The sequence below is a fragment of the Ceratotherium simum genome, chromosome 31 (assembly GCF_057802395.1).
Source record: "Ceratotherium simum simum isolate JZ-2026a chromosome 31, ASM5780239v1, whole genome shotgun sequence".
Classification (NCBI taxonomy): domain Eukaryota; kingdom Metazoa; phylum Chordata; class Mammalia; order Perissodactyla; family Rhinocerotidae; genus Ceratotherium; species Ceratotherium simum.
Genome location: NC_141930.1, coordinates 6,467,962 through 6,490,528, shown reverse-complemented (window position 1 = coordinate 6,490,528; position 22,567 = coordinate 6,467,962). Strand labels below are relative to the sequence as shown.

At 36.8% G+C, this 22,567-nt stretch overlaps 1 protein-coding gene across 1 annotated transcript; it reads right to left on the bottom strand.

Moving 5' to 3' along the window:
* Window positions 1-9: 9 nt before the first annotated feature.
* Window positions 10-21,545, bottom strand: ZFAND1 (zinc finger AN1-type containing 1). The gene is made up of 9 exons (XM_004427150.3): window positions 21,465-21,545; window positions 18,259-18,301; window positions 17,280-17,319; window positions 14,521-14,648; window positions 14,342-14,433; window positions 13,435-13,556; window positions 2,715-2,870; window positions 2,410-2,618; window positions 10-450 (listed from the first exon to the last, which is right to left on the bottom strand). The coding sequence occupies exons 1-8, from the start codon at window positions 21,517-21,519 to the stop codon at window positions 2,448-2,450; spliced, it is 807 nt and encodes a 268-aa protein (XP_004427207.1). The 5' UTR covers window positions 21,520-21,545; the 3' UTR covers window positions 10-450; window positions 2,410-2,447.
* Between the last annotated feature and the right edge of the window lie 1,022 nt (window positions 21,546-22,567).

The following is a 22,567-nucleotide window of genomic DNA, read 5'->3' as shown; positions in this document are numbered from 1 at the left end:
GCTCCTCAAAAATTTTCAAAGCAATTTTTTATTGCACATTTTTACAAGTTTTTAAAAATTTTATTTATGTAGGTTAATCTTTCAAATGCAATAGACTCTACATTTCATAAATTGTATTTCTATGTACCACATCAAGAAAAACAAGATACATTATACCAGTGTACACAGGGAATGGAACTAATGTTTGTGTGATATCTCAGTTAAATTCCCAGGGAACTTTCCTGGTTTAAAAAGACAAAAAAACAAACAAACATAAAACAAAAACTTTATGAAACCAAAGCTATCTTTACAGTTATGTGACCCAATATCTTAGTTCAGAATTTTTGTAACCCAGGTAAAAGATGTGAGGAATGTAAATTTTGTTTCCCTCAGATTCCTCTTTCTGCAACCTTTCCCCTTCTTCAGGTTCTCCAAGCATCCTCCTCCTCTGAAAACTGCAGGGAATAAAATCTGACAGATATGGGAAAAGTTTAATAATCTATCATTCACATGTATTTACTGACTGATTACATTTAAACTGAAGCTCATTTGTACCATAGTATTGTTACAACTATTTATCTGAATTTAAAACTATTTTTTTTCTATTTGTGGGTTTTCTACTTATAATTCTAGTTGTCTGCCAGAAGGTGGAAAGATAGTAGGGTAGGGTGGTGGCAGTCAAACCCTAAAATTTCATTAAGCATACTCAACTGAAAGCCCTAAAAGAAAGCCTGAGAAAGTTGTGTGATTTCAGAGTAATTTGGAAATGAGAAGGTAGAGGGACTTTCTCTCTCACCCACAACCTTGTTCTTTTCAGGAGACTACTCATGCTGGAGCCCCTAGTCCCTAGAGACCCTGAATATGCTAGTACCTGGGTCTCTTCCAGCGTAGTTTCCTCCACTATCTGGGATCTGACCTAGCTCACTATTGACCTAAGTCCTTCCTTCCATGCCACTTTGTGTCTTTTCCATCTAATCATTAACAGGACCTCTTCTTCATTCTCCCTAGGTTTAACTGAATCTTTGCCAGCCTTACCTCCCTGCCTTCTCAAGCCCCATAGGTATTTTTTTCTGATATATTTAGCTTTATTTCAATTCATGAGACATGTGTTGATCACCTACTATGTGCAATTAATTATGACAGATGCTAAGGTATTAATTTGTATTAAAACTTTCTGGTATCTGAGAATATATTTAAGGATTATTTCCACTTCTAGTCTTATAGTTTCTGATAAAAAAAGCTATTGGAATATAGTTACACTTATTTACTATCTATTCATTTGGCACTTGCCACATTGATTTGTATTATAGTTATGAATATGTACTATATACATCTCTGTTGTATCCACCATGGCAATTAGAATCCAGATCCTTACATTTAGTGGGTACTCAAATAACTATGTTAATAAATGAATGTATAAGCCTTGATGAAAGTGAGATGTTATCTCCATTCCTTGCATGAAAATATGAAGAAAAAATTAGAGATGAAATGAACATTCTGCGTTTATCCCTTTAATTAAACCTTAAGCCACAATATGTGTCTACCATAATTAAAATAGAAAAGGGAAAAAGAAAAAATAGAAATAGTTTCTATTCCTTCTCTATAGTAGTTCTTCGTTGAGTATAGATGGAATACATCAGTCAGGAGCATTAATTTTAATGTGTTGGTAAAATGTAGTTATGTTTGGCACATTTTTGCTTTGGTATATATAAAGACCCTCTAATGAAGTTGAGCTACCCCATCTATCTTCTCACTTATAATACATTCATACAAAAAAAAAAAGGTGAATCCCACTGGAGGGGGGTTCTTTATCAGAGATATACCCCAAAGCAGTTAGGTGACACCAAGAAAATCATTTCTCCTTCCTAGGCCTGAGATTCTTCATCCAAAAACTGAGAAGAGTAAATGAGATGACCTCTAAGTTTCTAGGATTTCATGTACACACATCAATTTATACATCATGATGTAGGTAGATAGGAAAGCTATACTTCCCGGGCCCATGATGCTAGGCTTGGTCATGTGACTTGCTTAAAGCAAAAGTGATACATGTATCTTCTAAGAGTCAACCCACATGTCTGTCAGTCACCTCTTTCTTCCTCTGCCATAAGAATGGCAATGTCCTAAAAAGGAGTTGTTCCTTTCGCTTGGATCCTGGAGTAAAGATGACACAGAGCAGAGTCATGGCCAATCAACAGCTGACATTAATCAAATGAGAAAAATACCTTTGCTCTTGTCACTACAGCATAACCTAGAATTTGCTAATAATTGAGGGTCAGTTTATAGTTAAACTTGAAAACACAAAAACTCAAATTCAATTTAATACAAACTGATACTGTAAATTATGACATAATGGAAATAAGTTAAAAAGCAACTTTTAAAAAGAAAAGAAAATATATAGTATTTTTAGTAAAAGAAATTGATTTAACATACAATTTTCCTCATGATTTCTGGCTTGAATCCTTGAATGACTATTCCAAGTAAGAATCAACATTTTCTAAAAACTGTTCTTCATCATTAAGATACTCCAAGATAACACTTCCACCATTATATAAAGGACAGTCCTCCTTAGCAATCCAAGTTTCCAAAGTATGATCCAAGGGTAAGGCTTCTCCTGAAGTCAGGTGACATAACCTTAATTTCTGTTAAGAGAGAAATACACCAGACTGTAAAAAATAAACACACTTACATAGAGCGTCCTAAAACTTTTAGGGAAAAATTATTATACCAGTTGTTACCTTAGCTGTTAACCTGTTATTGTCATTTTTAAGACTGGCTAAAGAAGCCGCAAAGTCTACGGCCTTTCCAACGCTCCATCGGCGGCAAAAGAACATTGGTTTGCTCTTCTCTCTGCTCCCTTTAGGTAAGAAAACTTGAAAATAAATTCTTTCTGTCTGTAAAAATAAAAAGTTACAATACACATTATATATATGAAATAGACATCTGTTTTTGTCTGGTGACATCTCTTCGTCTCTTCTGGTCAGAGAAGGATTTCCCTCTAATGATGCAGCTTTTAGTGGGAATAACAATCATAGTACCCCAGCATCTCTCCAAACGCATGGGCACAGGACCCCAGACCCTGGCCAGGGTGATCCGTGCAAAGACAGGCATGTGACCTAAGTTAGGCCAATTAAGGTCTTTTCCCGGGATTTTATGCTCAAAAGCTGGGGGGAGGAGGGGGTACTCTTTTTTTTTTTTTTGGAGTTTTTTAAGTCTTGTTGAATTAAACCCGGCGTTGCCTGCAGCTATCCCCCATGCCTCTCAGCCATTCCTGAAGCAATGTGGAAAAAGTCTCCTCAAATGGGAATGAAGGAGTCCAACACAGAGAGAAGTCAAGGAAACAAACAGACTCTTTCAACAGCATTTGAGTCCTAGAATTCGGTCATCCCTTGAGACTAGATCAATGCCACTCCCCATTACATGAAAACAAATATTGTTTTGATTAAGCTAGTTGGTATCAAGCTTCTGTCACTTGCAATTGAAAGATCCATGACACATATAACATTTCTTTTCATGTGAAAGACCTCACCACGTATTTAGAGACAGCAGGGTTTGAGAACAAAGAAACTAGAAAAAAAAAAAAAGACAAGTACCATATCAACAAAAGAGAAAGATTCGGAGATGCTTCCTCTAGTATTCTATACCTTATATCCTTTCTTATACTTCATTTTCTTGCTAAATTAACAACTGCAGGAAAGAAAGAATAGGAGTAAAGGTGTTTGGCCTCTGAGCTTCCCTAGTTCCTAAAAATTGCTTTAAAATAGTGCTGGCTTTATAGATCAATTCTTGCTACAATAAAAGTTTTGGTATAACAGGTGCACCTCTAAGTTGTAGAGGAAAGATCATAATTATTTTAAGAAGTATTAGATTCAACACAATTCTCATCTTAGCACTAAGGAATTTAAATTTGTTAAAGACCAGTGGAGTGTGTTATTACAGATAACAAGTATTAAGAGGAAAAATATGAAATCATTGGAAATTCAAGCTTTGGGCCAACTCTATAACCTAATAATCCCTGCTCCAAAAACAAAATACCAAGAGTATAAATAAGAGAATGTTAAAAAGATATAGCCTCATCTAAAAAAAAAGATAAATATGTCTGAGGATCAAAAATGAAACAGAAATCCAAAGTGATAGGCAGGCTGAGCCACAGGCGTTCAGGGCTCCAGCAGAGGAAGAGGCAGTGAGTGAGGAGGCTGGCTCGCGGGTTAATGGGGAATAACAGCACCGCGTAGAGATGAAGCACCTGGGTGCTAGAAGCAGAGGCTAGTGTGGCACCTGTGCTCCCGGAAAGGGAGCTGAAGAAGTCAGCTGAACAAAGTGCTGAACGACGACTTAGGCTATTGCTTACAAAGAACGATATTTAAAGAGGCACAAAAGCAGAGATATAAACTCTTGACAGTAAATAAAGCCAAGGTCATCCAGCTCAGTAAATGGATCTGTAATAATCCGAAAATTTCTGTAGGGCATAAGTACAAACTGCCAATCTCAAACTTAAGATTTGGAATGGAGGTCCTGGGTAGGTGGGCCAGCAGAAGAAAACGCAAAATTGCTGAATAGGGAGAGGTGAGCGAGAACAGTGAGAGAGACACAGAGAGAACCTCCTACTCAAGACCGACATGTAGAATCCGTAAACCGAAATTTCAAAACAAATCAAAGGTTAACTTACTATGGGCAGGTGAAACTAACTGAACTATAAAAAGACATTTAAAGAGTTCTTTAGGATGCACAATGATATAAATTAAGGAATAATATCCATAAAAAAGGAACAAGAAGTTATGAAACCAAAACAGGCAGAAATGAAATAAGAAAAGCTATGAAGATCCAATTAGAAATATAAAAATTAAAAATATAGTTTCTGAAATGAGAAATCAAACAGGATAAACTTCTATAATCTTCAATAAAAAGGCTTGATTGGAAGATGGATTTGAGAATCCAGCCTGCAGCATGCAGCACAAATAGACATAAAAATAGAAATTATAAATCCCATATATATGTTTCCATATTTCCAAAATATAAATCCAAAAAAACAGTTTCAGAAGAGAAGAAAAGGAATGGTGGAGAAGCAATATACAGAGAGAAAATGACTATAATTTTCCAAAAGTAAAGAGATAAATCAAAATTAACAATATACCTCAAGGGCTAAGTTAGATAATTAAAATAAATCCACATCTAGAAACACGGCACTGAAACTGGAAAATATCATAGATAAAATCTTAAAAGCTACCTAAAAAAGATAGATTACCCATAAAGCAACAAGAATAAGATAGACAGCAGATGCTTCCCCAACAACAGATGACAGAGGCCAATGAACAGTATATTGCAAGAGTTGAGACAGTCTAAGAGACAATCTAGCTCAAATCCAGGTAAAATAAGGGCACTTTCAGAGAAAAAAGACTAAAAGAGTTTAGCAACAAAGACTCTTAATGAATGAACTACTAAAGAACGTACTTTAGCAAAAATAAAAGTGAGTCCTAAGGAAAGGAGAAACTCAAAAAATATGTTGGTAAATTTAAATAGCTATTGACTTAAAAATAATCTTTATGTGTGAACAAAGATGATGGAATGGGAGATATTCAACTGGATAGGCCTATCAAGTTCCTTGTCTTATTCAAGAGGATATAATACCAAGTAATTTTAGATTTTGAGAGAAAAACTGGTAGTTAATGACATATATTAAAAATTAAAGATGTAAGCACATGCCTGTTATCACTATTATTATAAAACGTTATATTGGAGATTCTAGATAATATTGTATAATAAAATGAAATAACTAGTGTAATTATTGAAAAATAAAAATTAAAGCTATATTTATTTGTTAATGGGGTGTGACTGTATACCTAGGAAATCAAAGGCACTAGTAGGGAAAAAGAAACTTCTAAAATTAGTTTTAAAATTTAGTATGTGACTAAATAAGATAAATTTACAGAAATCAAGACCTTTTTTCTCCATATTAGCAGTAAGTACCTGGAAATAAAGGTGGGGAGAAATATTCAGTTCACAACAGAAACAAAACCCATAAGATAATTAGGAATGAAAACAAATAAGGAATGAGACTAAAATGAAAAAAAATATAAAATGCTGCAGAAGGCAATAAAATATGATCTGAATAAATGAAAAGACATTTAAGGTTCTTAGATAGGAAGACAATGTGTTTTTTCTCAAAATTAATATATATCATACAATGCAAATCTAATAAGAATCCTTCAGGAATGGTCCTCAGTCAGGACATGCTACTAGATGCTGCCGGGACATTGAATTTTACTTCACCTCACTTCACAGAAGTCACTCAGTAATATATTGAGGAGGTTTTCCCTCATTTACTTGCACCTGGTGAGCAGGGAGGGCGCCAGAATGCCCAGTACAAAGAGGAAGAAACTAAGCAGGTCTACAATTCTCTTGAGAATGGCAAAGGGGGCTTCTCAGAAAGGGTAGAATCCTCACTTCCTGTAGGCACTATTACTCACAGCTTACTTCCTCCTGGGAAACTCTGGGGGACATGGCAAGCCACATTTCTAGGACCACGCAGTGTTACCTCTTGCTTTTGATAATGATTTCTCTCAGTGTCTCCACTTTTACCTTTAAAGAGCCTATATTCTTTAACGGTATCTGCTGGAGTCTGTCACTCAAAACCTTGTCCCATTACGACAACCATAAAAATCCCAAGAGATATATATTTTTAAATTTGGATATAATAATCATAAGGTTCATATGCATGTACAAAGCAAAAAAAACTGCTAAGAAAAAATATGGAAAAACTATGGATGGGACTGGGATTATCACATATTAGAACATTCTATAAAGCTACTGCATCAAATCAATTTGGTATTAACATATGAGTAAAAAAACAGACAAGTGGAATAGAATAGGAAATCCAAAAACAGACCTGGTATAAATAAATTTTAAACTTATCATGAAAGTGATATTTTGGTATTTCAATTCAATAGGGCAAAGATGATTTATTTAATAATTGGTGATGGCAAAACTGTCTACACAATTGGAAGAAAATAAAATAGGGTCCTTAGCTCATATCATATGCTAAAAACAAATGCCAGATGGATTAAAGACGGATGCAAAAACCAAAAATCCTAAAGAAAACCTCAACAGGAATGAAAGAAAAGACATACCTTAGAAAAAATTAAAATACTGATATGTCAATGAGATACATAAGTGTCAATGAGATACATAAGATGCAAACCAATATATTTGATAGATTTAAAAAGCAAAGCAAATTGATTATAAAGGATTAATGTCTATTATAGTCCAAGAGTTTCCATAAGTTGACCAAACAAAATAAAAAGACAACCCAAAAGAAAAATGATCAAAAGCATGCATGGGCATTTCAAAGAGGAGCAATTCCAAATGGCCAACAAACATATCAAAAGATGCTCAAACTGAACGGTAGTCAAGGAAACACAAATACAAGCAATTAGGAGATATCTTTTTACAGCCATCAGATTGGAAAACATTTCAAAAGAATGAAACTGCTACTGGAAACCATGGGAGGAGAAGAGCACTCTCATGTATGGCCACTAGAGGCAGTATATTGAACTGGGTAGGAGGGCAGGCTCTCACCACCTGAGTGATCTTAACGCAACTTCAGATTACTCATCTGTGAAATGAGGATAATAATATATTACAGAAGAGTTGTGAGTATTAAAAGAGATAAAAAATCCAAAGTCACAAAACAATGCTTGGCATATTGTAATCAGTCACTAAAGGTTGATTATTATAATAAATGCTGGTAGAAATGTGAATTCTTGCAACTTCTTTGTAAAGCAGCTTGGCAACATCTATTAAAATGTAAAATACACATACCCTTTAAGCCAGCAAATACACTCTTGGGAATTTATCTCACAGAAATAAAGGTACCAGACTGAGGCTAGTTAGCATAGTAGCTGAAACTGGAAACGAAGTGAATGTTCACCAATAGGAAAAGAGCAAAATAATTCACAGTACATATCGCAACACAAATATCATCAAGCTCTGAAAGAAAATGATTTACAGCCATACCAGCTCACTTGAGGGAATTTCTGCTAGACATCAATGAAAAGGATATTCAGAGATAAATACATATAATCTACCTGAAATCTACTTTATTTTTATTTATAGCCTTAATCACTATCCAACATCATAGTACATATATAACATCTGTATCATCTCATTGGAATATAAACTCCATATGGGCACGGATTTTGTTTTATTTACTGTTGTAACCTCAGAGCCTGATACATAGCAGGTATTCAAAGTGTGTTGACTAAACGAATATGATGCCATTTTTATAAAATAATGAACAAAAAACCACTCCTTTATGTCTTTGCATACATACACAAATATAACACATTTCCATTTATGTAAAGTTATATACATGTATACAACACATATACATGGGGGTGTGTGTGTGTGTATACTATGTGTAAGTACATACAACTATAAACACACACACACACAAACATGAACGATGCAGGGGAAAAGGTTATATCTACAGACTTGAGGACTGCTCCATGACAAGGTGTTAAGCATGTTAAGAACGCGGTCTCTGAAGCCAGCCTGCCTGGTTTCAATTCATAGTTCTCCACTTACTAGCTATGTTACTAGCAAGTTACTTAACCTTTTTGCGCCTCAGTTTTCTCATATGTCAAACAGAGACACATCTCACAAGCTTGTTGTGAGGATTAAAGGTGTTAGAAGAGGGACTGGAACAAAAGTAAGTGCTATAGAAGTTTTTACTGCTATGTTTTAAGTAACAAAAGAATTGCAAAGTACAGTCATGCATCACTTAACAATGCAGATGTGTTCTGAGAAATGTGTCATCAGGCGATTTCATCATTGTACGAACATCAGAGTTTACTGACACAAACCTGGATGGTATAGCCCACTACACACCTAGGCTATATGGTACTCATCCTACGGGACCACTGTCATATATGTGATCCTTCACTGACTGAAACGTTGTTATGCAGTACATAATTGTAATGTGAATAATGTTATTGGATACTTTAGGGCAGGCCCTCTCAACTTTGTCACTCTTGACATTTTGGACCAGAAAATTCTTTACTGTGGGCACTATTCTGTGCATTGTAGGAAGTTTAGCAGCATCCCTGGCCTCTACCCACTACATATCAATAGCACCCCCATCCCCAGTTGTAATAACCAAAAATGTCTTAAGACATTGTCAAATGTCCCCGGGGGGGCAAAATCACCCTCAGTTGAGAACCACTGCCTTAATAGGAAGGGAATAGGCCCAGGAGGGTGTGTTTGGATTTTTCTGTTTATATCTTTTAATAGTTACAAATGTTAAAGTACCTTTGCAAATTTAAAAACATCAAATAAAGAAGATCTCAAAAACAGAAAATAGTAAAGATAATTACCAAAAGAAGAAGATACAATCAATGGTTTCTAAACCAGCAGACTAAAAGGAAATATAGAAAATGCAACCAACAGAAAAGATGACAGGAAAGAGAAATAATCAAAGGAAAAGGATGATGAGCAAAAATCATAAGATGGAAGAAATACATTCAAATGTATCAGTGATCATAATAAATATAAATGGATTCAACTCACCTATAAAATAGAGATACTATCAAACTGGATTAAAAAAACAAAGTCCAGCTATACGCTGCTTACAAGAGACATCCTAAAACAAAACAACACAGAAAAGTTGAATATAAAAGGGAGGAAAAAAAGACATAATAAATATTCATTCACCAAAAGAAAGTTAGTGAAACAATATTATTATAATTCAAAATAGGATGTAAGGCAAAATTCATTAAGGAAGATATAATGACGGAATTTCATGCAGCTGATAATACACAAATCAGCAAAACCATTAGAATTATAAGAAAAAAACCTGACAAAACAGCAGCTACAATAGGAGATTTTAACACATCTGTCTTAGAAACTGATAGATCAGCAGACCAAAAATTAGTATACACACACACACACACACAAGCACAGACACACATATGTATACACATGGGCAGAGAGAGATACTGCAAATATAAAGCAAATAGGGCAAAATGTAAGTAACTGGTACATTTGGATAAAGGATATGGAAAAATTCTTTGTACTATCTTGCAACTTTTCTGTGTTTGAAACTGCATCAAAATAAAGCTACCCAAAAAACACACCAAAACAAGTAGGTTGACAATAGATAAGTTCACCATTCAATGTGAGAAAAAGGATATCAGAGAAAATATAAACCAAGTAGAGAAAAGCAAATAATATCAGAGCAGAATTTAGTGAATAGAAAGCAAAGAAATAATAGAGAGGTCGATAAAACCAAATATGGTTCTTTGAAAAGACTAAAATATAAATAAATAAAACAAACACAAACCTCTGGCAAGACCTTTCAAGGGGAAAACAAAGAAAAGTACAGATGAAAAATATTAAGAATGAAATGGAATGACTAAAGACTTAATAGAGATTTTAAAACATGAGAGAATAACTTTAACAACTTTATAACAACAAAGTGGAAAATCCACATCGAATAGGAATTTTTAAGAAAAATATTATTTAGCAAAATTTATTTCAGAAGAAATAGATTGACCAAATAAAACAAGAACTATTTAACACTTTGAAATAGTATTTAAAATTCTCCCCTCAAAAAAGGCAACAGATCCGAAGGTTATAACAACCGTTAACAAACCTTCAAGAACAAATAAGCCCTACCTTCTACAACTACTTCAAAGAACAGAAGAGGGAAAGCTACGGAACTAATTTTACGAGTATAATCTTGCTATGAATGTCACTAAATAACATTAAATAATACATTAGCAAGTCAATTTAGCAGTGCATTTTAAAAGAATTATATAACAGAGTCAAATGGTTCATTCTGGAATATGTAAGTGATTCAACAACAGAAAAATAGACCACTGTACTTTACCACATTGATAAGGAAAAAAAACAACATGATCATCTTACTAGATGTAGGAAAAAAACTTATAGTAAAATTTAATACCCATTCATGATATATATTTCTAGCAAACTAGGAAGAGAAAGAAATATTGTTAACCCAATAAAGGCTACTATCGAAAATCTACAGCAAACATAATATTTAATGATGAAACTTTAGAACCATTTGCATTAAAGTCAGAAACATAACAAAGATGCCTGCCATCACCCATATTATTCAGCATTGTTTTGGAGATCTTAGCCAATGCGCTTTCTTAGAAAAGAAGAAGAAGAAGAAGGAGGTGAAGTATAAGGAAAGAAAATTTGAAAAAACACAAAACAACTGTCATTTGCAGAAGATATGACTATACAGAAAACATTCCAGAAAATCTACAAACTACAGGAACTATTAGGAGTTTATTTGCTGGATAGAAGGACAACATATGACAACCAGCCATAACCAATTAGGAAAACATACTTTCTTTTGGTGAGGAAGAATGGCCCTGAGCTATTGGCCCTAACATCTGTTGCCAATTCTCCTCTTTTTGCTTGAGGAAGATTCGCCCTGAGCTTACATCCACGCCAATCCTCCTCTATTTTGTATGTAGGTCACTGCCACAGCATGGCTTCACGATTAGTGTGTAGGTCCACACCCGGGATCCAAACCTGCGAACCCGGGCCACGGAAGTGGAGCACACGAACTCAACCACTACACCACCAGGCCAGCCCCCAAAACACACTTTTTTTAAACAAGCTATCATTTACAATGGCAGCAAAAATTATGAAGAGCCTAAGAATAAACCTAAGATATACAAATATATATGGTAAGCATCATAGAATGTTACTTAAAAACATAAAAAAAGACCTAAATAAAGTTGGAAAGATAAAACCATAGACATGGATGGGAAGAGTCAAAATTCTAAAGATGTCAACTGTTCCTAATCTAAAATTCAGCACAATTCCTATCAAAATCACGATTTCGCAGAACAGGACAATGTGACCCTAACATTTTTATAAAAGCATCAATGGCTAAGAACAGACATAGTTGAAAGAAAAGAAGAAGGTGGAGAGACTTGTCCTACTGATTATAAAGCTACGATAATGAAGACAGTTTGATACTGATGCACAGACAGACAAATAGACTAAAGGAACCCAACTGAGATTCTCAAACTAGTCCCACAGAACAGTCTGGTGTATGACAGAGGTAGCATTACAAGGATGAACTCTTCAATATCTTATAACAACAGGTAACCCATTTGGGCAGGGGGAGAAATCTCTATCTCTACTTACTTATAATTAAATTCCAGATAGAATGAAGAGCTAAACAAAAAAATAAAATAAAACTTTTAAAATTTTAAAGGAAAATATAAGAAAATATCTTAAAACAACTTATTTTAAAAAGCATGAATCTTAAGAAAATCATTAATAAATTTGAGTATATTAAAATTTAAGAAGTCTGGACCACTAAAGAGATCAAAAACAAAGTGAAGACAAGCCACAGACTGAGGGAAGATATGTGCAACATATTTAATCAAAAAAGGATTAGAATTCAGAACATATAAAGAATCTTATAAACCTACAAAAAAGTGCCAACAACCCAACAGAAAAAATGGGCAAAGGATATGAACAAATAATTCATGGAAGAAAGTCAAATACCCAATAAACATATGCAAAGTAGCTGAACCTCACTAGTTACAAGGGAAATTCAACTTGAAATCTCAGTGAGATATCATTTCACATCCATCAGATCAGTAACAATGAATAATACCCAATGTTGGCAAGAAACACTGAAACTCTCAGATGCTACAGGAAGGAGATAGATCAGTACAACCACTGACAACAGAAAGTTGACAATATCTAGTAAAGCTGAAGATGAGCACACCCCATGACCCAGCTTTTCTATTTCCAGGTATATTCCCTAGAGGTCTCAATCCTTCAGGGGTTATAAAATCAACAATCTTTAAAATAAAATAGAATAAAAAATATCAGAGTAAATGACATATAGCTATTAGGCTAGGTATTACTTACTAAACCTTGTTAAGATATGTAGGTATGAATGTGCACGTATGTTTATATGTACTGGGTTGTTATATAAAATGTAATTGATATTATGGAGTTTTAAAGGGACTGCCCTAGAGAAATATTCCCACATGTAGACAAGGACGTTCACTGTCAAACAGTTTATAATAGCAAAAACCAGGGAAAAAAAATCTGAATTATGTTCATTAAGAGAACAGATAAACTGGTATATTCATACTATGGAATAATGTGCAGCTATCAAGATGAATGAACTAGACTGAACATATCAGCAGGGACAAATGTTAAAACATGATGCCAAGTGAAAAAACAAACAAGTTAAACAAAGATCTACATGGTTCACTGCCATTTCTATAAAGTGAAAAAATTCACAAAACTATGTATTGTTTAGGCAGACATATACCATGTAATATTAGGAATGAAACACATCAGGTTCAGGTTGGTTGTTATTTGATGGCAGGGAAGAGTAAAATGGGGGCTCCAACTATGTTTGCAAGTTTTTTGTTTTGCAAAATCTCTAAGACCCACCTGTGGCAATGATTTATCTCCAACTGCATGCATCTTTAATTTCATCAGTGCTACCTTTGCAGCTGTTTCACTATTTTTTGCACCTTTCCGTCGTTTACTTGCTGTTTCTCCTGTCTTGGAATCTAAGAAACAGGTATAAGCGTATAAACGCATACATACTTTTACATTACATTTTTCAGAGTTTTATTATTATTATTATTATTATTAATTATGGCCCTGAAACATACATGAATTACACATAATAGAGATATACAGAGACCACATTCATTTTGTAGGTATTATACTTACATGATCCATGGAAAAATACCACTGAGTTGACCTAAGTACTCTAAACATCCAAAAACTCACTGTTGTGTGCTTTCCAATTTAAGCCTATTTAATCCAAAGCAGTCACTAACACTTCTACAGAGAATTTTTGGATTTGGTTATAGAAGATTTTAATAAAAGTACTATCCTTAATACAGAATGAAAATTCTAATGAACTAACATGCTGGCAGAGAGACTGGACTAAGTCACAGATACATTCTTTCCTCAGACCTCAGATTATCAGCGGCATTCATAGGCCAGCTGACTGGGCTTAAAGTTGAGTCTTTAAAGAATGCAAACCACTACTTTGGCCTCATGAATACCATTCCTAGCCATGATGGTTAACCAGCTGATATAAGTGGCCCAGCAAAAGACGTCTGGTAGGGTACTTCCAAAGGATTTCCAAATTTTCATTGATTAGGTAGGCCATGTGAGAAACAATGTCACAAGAATGTCATAAAAATCTATAGCAAGTTACAACCATCAGGGCTGTTAATAAGACCGTCCATAACTGGCAAGCTGACATAAGAAACAGGAGCCCGGGAACTAACAGAGTATACAGCAGTAAGGAAATAACAAAACAAGCTTTCTAGATACTTGCCAATAATGTCTTTAACAAGTTTCTGAGTGGCAGCCATACGAAGCTTAGGGATTTCCAGTTTTTCACATTCATGATCTGACTGATGACGATGTCTACAAGCAATAGAAGAGTGACACTAGTTCATGTATTTGCATATGACTTAAACAGATATACAGAGTTTGAATCCTCTGAGTGATCACCTCAGGCAAAAATTCTTCTCACAGTAAGGACACGTAACTGGCACAAGCTCTCTTTCAGCACAGGCCTTGAACGAGCATGGGTGAGATGTACGCTTATCTGACTTTAGTCTCTCATTGATTACAGTCACCTGAAAATGTAACAAGGGGAAATGGCATTATATTTCACATTTAAAGCAAATCAACAAATCTATTTTAGATATTCATATCATTTTTGCATTTTGCATAACTTATAAGAGCAACTTACAGACTCTCACATAACAGATTATAATAAATGCTTGCATGAGAAATGATTGCTGTGCTGACTGCTCTACCTTTTCAGTTTCCCTACTCTTGTATATTTATCTTCTAAGCCAAGTTAAAATGACTATTCACTTACTTTTTATAATTTTAGTCTTCCACTTTGTAACAGTCCCACACAAAGATGCTCGCATAATAATATGCTGAGGTAATCATCTCATCAAGCCTCAAACAGCAAGTCATACCTACTTTCTACACGAATTTTAGGTGGTTACCTGTATATAAGAGGATGCTTAAAAATTATGTTTATCCATGATACAGAGGGTTAAACACAGTTTTCATAATGATATACTAGTCTCTATGCTGTATTTAATATTGTATTACCAGCAAATATTACACCAGAGAAAGACAAAATTTTATAAGATTAAAAAAAAAATCCAAATCAACCAGGATATTTTGAGTATTAAGTAACTAGATTTCTAGAGTTGAATGAACTTAGGGAAATAATTTCTTGAAATCTATAACCAAATCTATAATCTATATAAATGATAGTTACATCTTATTGGAATTAATTTCTTAACAATTTTTCCAAATTTGTTCCAATGTTCTAAAAGTAAAATTTTTACCTCACTATTTAAATAATAAGATTTAATTAAGAGACACTCCATGAGAGACATTCATAGAAATCAAATTATATCATAAGAAAAAGGAACGCACAGGGCAGATTTACAAGCTGTATAAGAAACATCAGTGTTGGAGAGGATGTGGAGAGAAGGGAACTCTCATACACTGCTGGTGGGAGTGCAAACTGGTGCAGCCACTATGGAAAACAGTATGGAGATTCCTCAAAAAATCAAGGATAGAACTACCATATGATCCAGCTATTCCACTGTTGGATATTTATCCAAAGAACTTGAAAACACCAATTTGTAAAGGTACATGCACCCCTGTGTTCATTGCAGCGTTATTCACAATAGCCAAGACTTGGAAGCAACCTAAGTGCCCATCAAGGGACGAATGGATAAAGAAGATGTGGTATATATACACAATGGAATACTACTCAGCCATAAGAAACGATGAAATCCAGCCATTTGTGACAACATGGATGGACATTGAGGGTATAATGCAAAGTGAAATAAGTCAGAAGGAGAAGGTCAAATACCGTATGATTTCCTTCATTAAGTAGTAGATAATAACAACAATAAACAAACACATAGGGACAGAGATTGGATTGGTGGTTACCAGAGGGGAAGGGGGGAGGGAGGAGGGTGAAAGGGATAATTCGGTACATGTGTGTGGTGAGGGGTGGTTGTAATTAGTATTTTGGTGGTGAACATGATGTAATCTATGCAGAAATAGAAGTACAATGATGTACACCTGAAATTTTTACAATGTTTTAAACCAATGTTACTGCAATAAACAAAAAATTAAATAAAAAAGAAAAGAAAAAAAAGAAAAAAAAAGAAACATCAGAATGTTTACTATATAACTCTAAATGAGTATTTCCTTCTAATTAATTCTGCAAAATACCAACATGTTAGTTAATTTTTATTTTCCTCAAATAAATCCCGTAAACTTCAAGGGGCCAGATTTTGACTGAAACTCATTTAACTTTAATTTTCCATAACTGAGAAGACAGACGTAAAAATCCTTGGTAAAGCGCTTGGTAAATGGTGGGCAGGAATAAATACCAACTGAAAAGTGTGAGGCAAATGCTTCTTTCCACATAGAGCAAATTCAGTTTAACTTCCCGCCTCTCTCTGACCCAAGGGAGGTGGAGCAACTTATCTAATTGTTCAATTTGAGAAAATTACATGAGGCATGGCGGGCTCAGCTTTCTCTTTTTCCCTCTTGGAACTGAAACTCCCTCAAGCAGGAGGCCTAACCTGGTCCGGCACTGCTGCGACTGGTGGGCAAATCTGCCAAATTCTGGATTTCCTTTGCAGACCCATTTGGTTCTACATTAAGCTCTATCATTCAATTTATCCTTTATCAGTAATAAATATCATATTTTGGCTTCTACCTGCTAGTCTTTTTTAATCTCTCAATTTGGTCAGATTTAGGGTGGGGATTTTATTGGATTACAGGTTTGTTCCCGGTGGTCCAAGGCTGATTGAGTCAGAACAATTTAATACCACAGAATCCTAACACCAGGCACCAGGCAAAACGAACACAACAATGAAGGAAAACTGGGAGGAGTATATGATGAGGACGTTAATTCCATTGTAGATTTACAAATACAGAGCCTAAAGCTGTAAGTGGGCTACCTAACTAAACAGAAGTGAAATGTAAAAGAATAAGAATTATAAGAATAAAAATTTATAAATACCAAGTAGACTAATTTTGCTTTAAAACAAACTGAGAAAAATAATATAAATGCAGTAAGAGCCTCTTTACATAATCAGTTTAGTACGCCAAATTTTAATCTATGGCACACTGACTGGTTTTAAATCTAATCAAATGCTGAACGAAAGTACATAAATACAAACATGTTTTATTAGACAGGAGAATTATTAACATACCTCAGGACAGCCATGTGACTCCCTGCTTCTGTGTTCAAGGCTTAAATGATTTAAAAAAAAGTGTTTATTTAAATGAGATCAAATAAAGAACTTACAGATAAGTGCAGTAATTTGAGACATTTTAAAGGTTAGTACCCTTAAGATTAATTACAATCACACTACATTAAGAACTCTGCATATAAGAATAAACTGAAACGTCAGATAAATTAAAGATGGAGCATCTACAGTCTCAAAAGTTTTAAAACACAGCTGTTCAACTTCAATATAAGTAAAAACAATTCACTATTCTAAAACACCTTTACTTGGAGTGCTTTAAGGTGTGAGAGAATATGAAGAAGCTTTTGATTCCTTTTATTTTTCAAAGACCATCAGTAAAAAAACATCAAAGGAGCACTCTAGTTCTGAATGATTTAAAAATAGGCATTACTTTTATTTACTTCTAATAAATCTTTCTGAATTATATTCTGAAAAGAATTTGTTCTTTCAGCGCTCTATTTAATAAATTAAATGGCAGATATATGAAAGTTCAATTGCAAAGAAAATACATTTTCCAAAATCCTTGATTAGTTCTCAAGTTTCACTTTGCATGTGATGTGTTTGCAGAGGACACATGGATCCAGTTGAAGAAATGTATAGGTGGGGCTCTTTTCACTTTATTAATTCAAATGAGAGTAATAATCGTAACTGGTTCTTTATATGGTGGATATGTTCTCTCCTTGTGATTAAAAGACACAAATATAACCTTTACATGAAAGTCACACACAGAACCCCATTTCTGGAAGTTTAAAGATTAGGCACATATATGTATAAGTAAACAGAGCCTATGACTAGTCTATTTTCTTCTCCCAAGTAACTACCATAATATCAAATATCAATGGCTCAAGTAAGAACTATTTTAAATCATTCTGCTTTCCAGAAATAAACCTCATGTTACAAACACTAAAATTACTCCCAAATCCTGCATAAAAACTTAACTTACCAAAATATTCCCGAACAACCATCACATACAAACGGAAGAAAATCTAAAATTGAGGGAAAATGTTATATGCACTGGTCAGTATCTGATTTTGATTTAGTTTTCTTAAGTAAAAACAATCTTAAACTACTGAACCACCTCTAAAGGGGAATATCCTAGTGCAATATCCTAGTGCAGCAAGTAGTGGTTATACAAAAGCCATCGCAACCTCCAGCACTCTGAAAGAAAGTAACTAGATTATCAGGAAGTAAATGTACATGCTAAATCAGAAAAAAAAAAAAACTTGTTTTTTTGTTTTTTTTGTTTGTTTGTTTCCCAGATTTACTAGGTATTGTTTTTGAGGACTGTATATTGTAAAAATCCTGCATTTGAAGTGAAAAACCTGGGTTTCAATACTGATTTCATTGCTAATTAACCTAGCAATGCTAGGCAAGTTACTTAATGGTAGAACTTTGGAGACTATCTATATATATGTATATTTATCTATCTATTTATCTACTTATTATTTATTTGATATAGTATGTAATGCATATATCCACTTATATGCACACAAAACCAAAGTTCTATTATTAGGTAATATAGAAATAAATAGATACAAGCATATAATGTCTGTATGTATATGTGTGTGCATATGTATGTGTATATATATCTATAGCTATGCTATATGCTACATCTACTTCACAGGGTAATTTTAAAAACCAAATAAGAGGGCCGGCCCTGTGGCTTAGTGGTTAAGTGCGCGCGCTCCGCTACTGGTGGCCCGGGTTCGGACCCAGGGCGCGCACCGACGCACCGCTTCTCCGGCCATGCTGAGGCCACGTCCCACATACAGCAACTAGAAGGATGTGCAGCTATGACATACAACTATCTACTGGGGCTTTGGGGAAAAAAAAAAGGAGGATTGGCAATAGATGTTAGCTCAGAGCCAGTCTTCCTCAGCAAAAAGAGGAGGATTAGCATGGATGTTAGCTCAGGCCTGACCTTCCTCACACACACACAAAAAAACCAAATAAGATATATGTGAAAAATAAGAATAGTAAGATGGTGACTATAATAAAAATAACTACAGTTGACTTATTTTGAATATACTCAACTCAGAAAAATCCTGTGGTCACTAAGTGGAGATGTTTTCAAAGAAATTCAATAGATGCATTGACTGATACCGCAAAATCTAGTCCTGAATTGTTTCCCTCCTTGTTGTTGGGAACAACTAAGGTAGGACTAAGTAACAACTAAGTCAGGAACTGAGATTTTGGAAAGCACATGCCAGTATCCATCCTCAGATGCGGCAACTGACCATTAATCATCAGATACAGTCAGTCACTCTCTGAACGGTTTTCAAGGTACCTCATATGAAATTACAGGATATAGCCAAGTGAGGCTGGATATAGCCAATCACACCGTCACCAGGTGCAAACAAAACGCACAGCACTTTGGAGAAAGCTAAAATTGTCCCCAAAATATCTCATCTTACAGGGTATCTTAACCTGAAACAGAAAGAAGAGGCCCTATTATTACCCAGAGAAACCCCTGGATAATTCTGCTTGTGGGACACAAGGGCCCGAATACAGTTCTACCTGAGAAGTGGGCTTAACGAATGGTCACTGTTGTTTTGAAAGCGTGATACTGTGAGCATGTTTCACACCAAGAAAGTATGCAGATATTTGTCAACAAGAGAAGGCAACTGAAGTATATAATACCCCCAAACCTTTTATGTCTCCTTCAAATTGGAAAAATTGTACATGCTTGCTATTTTGAGGCTTTTGGCGACCAACTAAATATTAGATGCAAACCAGGAGGGCCCAGGGGAAAGATTTAAGATTAGGATAATTTCCTGACACCTGACACCATCCTTCTATCCATCCAGAAGCTAAATGAAACTTAGGATACTCCCCTAACATAGTACCCTAAAGCTTAACCCCTCTCCAGAAGTCCAAAAGATCTAGACCCTCGCCTCTTTTCAGACACTTACACTTTAAGAGACACTTGAAATGGAAAGGAAGATGAACTTCGTCACAAACGGTAAATACCGCGGACTTATTAGGGGTAATCAGATAGACACACCAGATATACATAACTTACAGTCAAAACCCAACTGGCTAAGCTTCTGCATGAAAGATCGTCAAGGAAACAGGTTCTTAGCTGAATGGTTAGCGATTATGGCCAGCAGGAAAAGATACATATACAGAGTGCCAGAAGGAACAAGAGCTTAGCTTAGTGTCCTCTGCCCAGGCCCACTGCGGGTGTCACAAATCGACGGTGCCACTCCCACCGTCTCGGGGCTAAACCTCAGATTCCTTCACCACAGTGATTCAGGGACCTGCCCCCAGTGACTGAAGCTGCAACGGGAGATGAAACCTGTCACTCCACGTGGTATGAGCCAGACGTAACAGGACACACTGGAGGGAAACCCAGGTAACAAAGACAGAGCATTCCGTGCGGCTCTACCGCTTAGAACGTGCCCGTTCCAGATCTGTGACATCCTAACGCCTGGGCCACACCACCACTGGCTGTCAGATCGGGCTGTGTGGACCACAAGGCCTCTCAGTTCAGTGGAGAGAAAACGTCACCTTATTACTAACGCTCTAAAACGCAGCGTCCTAGGCTGACAGCTTTTCTGTGGAAAACACCGTATTTATACCCTGAAGTAGTCCCGGCACCAAAACAGATGCTCGCTAAATACTCGTCAAACCGACGATGACGAGAATCAAAGAATGACAGAGCTGGAGAGGGTAAAGATGATCCCGAGAACCAGCCTGAGGATCAACACCCTTCTGATTAAAGCTCAGGGCCTTCTCACCAGAAGCTCCTCTCCCGAGGAGCCCGGGAAAACCAGGTGAAAAACTGGCCTCGCCCAACTCCTTCGCCTGACAGACTAGTAACGGACAAACAAAGAAAACGTTTGAGAAACGTTTGGCCCAACGTGGCAGCGGCGGGACGAGACTGGCGCTCGGGACCTCAGCGTCCCGCTCCCCGCGCCCCTGTGAGAGGAGAGGGCGCCTCTGCTCGGCGAGGCGCACGCGCAAACCCAAGCGAGCGCGGCACGACACATCTTGAGGAACCGCGCGGGTCCTTCCAAGCAGACCGCACGTCTCTTCCACCAGGGCCGCGCCCGCCCCGCCTCCTCACACTCCGCCCGGCCCCGCGGCCTGCCCTCACTCGCCGCCCCGCTCTGCGGAGGACGAGCGGGTGCGGGCCTCCTCGATCACCTCGCTGCCGGCAGTGCTCCACCTGGCAGTGCCGCCCCACGTCCAGCTCCGCCATCTCCCGGCGCCGCCAGGGGCGGGGCGTGCCGGAGGGGCGGGGCGACGTCTCATGCGCGGCGCCTGCCGGGAATGGGGCGGGCCCAGGGGCGGGGCCTGCAGGTGGGGGCGGGGCTCCGGCCGGAAGCGGCAGGGGCTGCCAGGAGGCCCGGGCGGTGCTGCAGGTTTCCAGGCAGGCGTCCCACAGAAAGGGGAGTTGGTCTGTTTGTCTTTTCCCCGGCCCAGAGGCCTCTGCCTAGTCCTTAAGGAAGTGCTCAACTGCCTTTTTGGAAGAGTGCGTGCTGAGGTTCCCTCCGTGCTGCAGATGGAATCAGGGACGGTCTCACAAGGATTGCCTTTTTTTTTTTTCTTAATTAACTAACTTGGGGACCCAGCGCTGGGCCTGGCACAAGTATGGGCAAGAATCGAGGGAAGGGGATGGACACGGATTGTTAACTCCTGATTCATGCCACACCAGTGTTACTTGATCATATAGTTTAAATGCCCCTTGCAAGGGAGTCATTAGGCTTTTTAAAATGCGAAGTTTTCTTGTTTTGTTTTTTTTTTTAATTCCAGTAGAAAAAAAGTCTCTAGCTCTTGAGGTCCGATGTGTAGGGAACCTTCAGTTTAGAGAGCCCAGACTTGTTACCTGCCTGCCATAAGACGTGCCAATAGTCAAGATGTCACTGACTAGTGCCCAGAGGAACTCAAGGGTGGGTTTGGAAGCATTTAACTGTTTTTATAAGACACAAGCTACCACCCTGAAGCTAACCAAGCCTCCCTACAAGGGCTACACCCATGACCTTGCCTTAATTTTAATACGAAGATCTCTTCAGGAGGAGATTAAGCCTCTACCATAATCTGCAGTGTATGCAGAAGCATGTTTTCCAACTGAGCCCGTGCAAGCGAATACCCGCCAATCCCTTTTGAATATTCATTCCCCAACCAAATAAAAGTTCCTGCTTCCCTTCCCTCAGGGATGCCATGACTTTGGAAATGAGTCCTCATGGCTTCCTATTTGCTGCAAATACACTTTACTTTGTGAGACAAGTTCCACTGGTGTGGAGTCT

Coding starts and splice junctions, on each gene's coding strand:
- ZFAND1 (XM_004427150.3), bottom strand. CDS start 21,519: ATGGCGGAGCTGGACGTGGGGCGGCACTGCCAGGTGGAGCACTGCCGG. Junction 18,302..21,464: donor GGAGCACTGCCGGCAGCGAG/GTGATCGAGGAG, acceptor CCTCAATTTTAG/ATTTTCTTCCGTTTGTATGT. Junction 14,649..17,279: donor AGTCACATGGCTGTCCTGAG/GTATGTTAATAA, acceptor TTACATTTTCAG/GTGACTGTAATCAATGAGAG.